Source organism: Contarinia nasturtii, unplaced genomic scaffold (genome assembly GCF_009176525.2).
Source record: "Contarinia nasturtii isolate CC-2019 unplaced genomic scaffold, AAFC_CNas_1.1 Cnas_scaffold_2092, whole genome shotgun sequence".
Taxonomy (NCBI): Eukaryota; Metazoa; Arthropoda; class Insecta; order Diptera; family Cecidomyiidae; genus Contarinia; species Contarinia nasturtii.
Window position 1 is genome coordinate 1 of NW_022199422.1, and position 2894 is coordinate 2894.

The window sequence follows — 2894 nt, forward strand, 5'->3', positions numbered from 1 at the left end:
TATTATTATAGAATTCAGTTGTTGAAAATTTTGAATTAAGCCCCTAGGCTTCTTCTTTTGACGGTACCTGAATGCATGATTCCGCGGAATGCACCATTTTCTCTATCTTTTCTCTACCTGAGCTTATCGATTCATCGGATTTTTGTGTTTCATTGGAGTTTGTGCTTTCGCCGATGTCATTTAAACTTGCATTTTTACCAAGCGGTGCAATTAAAGAAAACCATAACAGATCTAAAACTTCCTCACATGCGTCCTCATTTAGATTTAACTGTATGCAATCATTCTCCGATTATCGCTGACGAATTTTTCAAAATTATGTCTTCAATCACTGAAAAAATGTACGATTGTTTAATGATGAAGAAACGCCAAAAATTGAACCAGTTAATCAAAAATTCAATTACACATAAAAAACCAAAAAGTAAATTTATACAGGATTTTCTGGTTAATAAGTCTGATGTCCCATTGAATCAGAATGAAATAAACCTTCTTAACAACGGGCTAAATTTTGCTTTGCCGCACAAATCATTGCCACTCAAAGATCTTATTGTTGATGCTGAAATTGCTATTAATAAAATCGAAGCAGATAAATCAGATGGTATTCGGAATGATGTTCAACAAATTCTATCAAATGTTAAACTTGATACAAGCGTCAGCACCAATAAAATGTATGATGCGGTTCGTTCGTTAAACAGTAAAGATATTTTCATTACTAAGGCGGACAAGGGCAATTGCGTTGTGGTGTTAAATAAATGTGACTATGATTCCGGCATGAAAAAGTTGATAGATGAAGGAAACTACCAACGTGTGAGAAACCCGTTAAATAAGATGAACAACGAGGTAAAGGCAGCAGTAGCAAAGCATAGTGAATTATTTGGTCATTATTGGGCAAAACGCATGCGAAAATCAAACGTACGCGTTCCGTGCATTTATGGGTTGCCGAAATTACACAAACCAGGAAATCAATATCGCCCTATAGTAGCAAATTACGATTCTCCGTGTGCAAACATTGCTGCTTGGCTATGCCAACGTTTTAAACAAATGAGAAGCCATGACAATTTTTCGGTTAAAAATTCTTTTGAATTAATTGAAAAAATCAAACACATAGAGTTGACTGAAAACGAACGCATCGTATCATTCGACATCAAATCTTATTTTTCGAACGTACCGAAGGCTGGAGCTCTTGCTGCGCTACGTGAGTGGTTAGATAAACAACAATTGAATCATATGGAACGCAATGCATTATACGAATTAACTGAAGTATGCATAAATCAATCATATTTCCAGTTCAGAGAGGTTTATTATAAACAAAAAGACGGTTTAGCAATGGGCCTAAGTTTAAGTCCATTCCTTTGTAACTTATTCATGGTTCAGGTCGAAGAGCGTTTAAAAAATCATTCACTCTTCCCGAGGTTTTATCACCGATATGTCGATGATTGCATTGCAATTGTAGCCGTGAATAATATCAATGACTCTCTTGAACTTTTCAATTCGATTTGCCCAGAAATTCAGTTTACGTGTGAAGTCGAACAGAATAATCAATTGCCGTTTTTAGACTTATTAATCCAACGAAATAAGGATGGTCATATTGAATTTGATATTTATCGGAAAAAAACATCTACTGATCGGTACATTCCCATCGAATCAAACCAACATCAATCGCATAAATTAGCTGCATTCAACTCTATGATCCATCGTTTGATAAATGTACCACTTTCATCAAAAAAATTCAATATTGAGAAGCAAAAAATCATCCAAATTGCTGATATCAACGGTGTTGCTATTGAAACAATAAATAGTCTCATCAAAAAAACATTCTTGGAAAAAGACACGAAGAGAGTGCTCGGTGTTGAGTGATAAAACTAATTCCAATTGGTGTGGTATGATTTATGACGCCAATACATTCAATGCTATTTCAAAATCACTTATTAAAGGGAACATTACACTTGCACCAAAAAGCAAAACAAAACTCAAATCGCTGCTAAACACCACGAAAGACAAGCACCAATACATCGAAAAGCCTGGAATATACAAAGCAACTTGTTCGATTTGCGGCGCCGTTTACATTGGACAGACACGTCGTTCACTTAAGGTGCGAATGAAAGAGCATTTAAATGACATAAAAAATTGTGAGGCCTTTAAAAGCGGTCTTGCTGAACACATCATTTCCCAAAAACATAAAATTAACGAAGACAATTTTAAATTGATAGAAATTGAATCAAATCTTAATCGACTAAATATTCTCGAATCCTTTCATATTTTTCAAAATAAAAACAATGTAAATAGAGATTTGGGTCAACATTTCTCTTCTCTTTTTCATACATATAAAAATTGACAAAAGAAATTGTCGCAATCACTTGTCGTGCTATACACTGTCTCTTCCATAATTTGTTATTGTAATTTATTATCTATTTCTCCATTCTCTTCTTCCCGCTGAGACGGTGTTTTTCGTTTCTATGATGTTTTCTGTTTCTTGCATTTAGTTGTACTTGACTCTGCGACTGAAGATGATAGCTTGTGCTATCGAAACAATTGTATCGCTTTAAGATATACTCATTAAAATTGACAAAAAGGTGTAAAACTCTTTTAAAAAACTGTTTTTTATTTATTTAAATTATTGTGTCAATTTACGCTCCAAAAACCAAAAATTCTAGATTTAACTGCTCTTTCCAAAATTAAAAGTTGAAAAGGTGCGTGTCGTTGGCCCCCCCTTATTTTGTACCAAGACAATTTATATGTCAAAATTTAGTGCTAAATTTGTGCTCTTCAAAAATGCTATTCTTTGAGTTTGTGCTGCTCAAATAACCGAGCACAAATTGCCCAAACACGAAAAAATCACGAAAAACGTGTTTTTTGTATGGGAATTTTTTGTAAACGGGATTTTTTTTTGGAAATTT

The 2894-nt window shown here is 34.0% G+C and overlaps 1 protein-coding gene across 1 annotated transcript; it reads left to right on the forward strand.

Annotated features, from left to right (window-relative positions):
- Nucleotides 1–315: 315 nt before the first annotated feature.
- LOC116347751 lies at nucleotides 316–1854 on the forward strand. Its single transcript, XM_031778466.1, has one exon. It carries the CDS (start codon nucleotides 316–318, stop codon nucleotides 1852–1854), a length of 1539 nt encoding a protein of 512 aa, XP_031634326.1.
- Nucleotides 1855–2894: the final 1040 nt, after the last annotated feature.

Coding starts and splice junctions, on each gene's coding strand:
- LOC116347751 (XM_031778466.1), top strand. CDS start 316: ATGTCTTCAATCACTGAAAAAATGTACGATTGTTTAATGATGAAGAAA.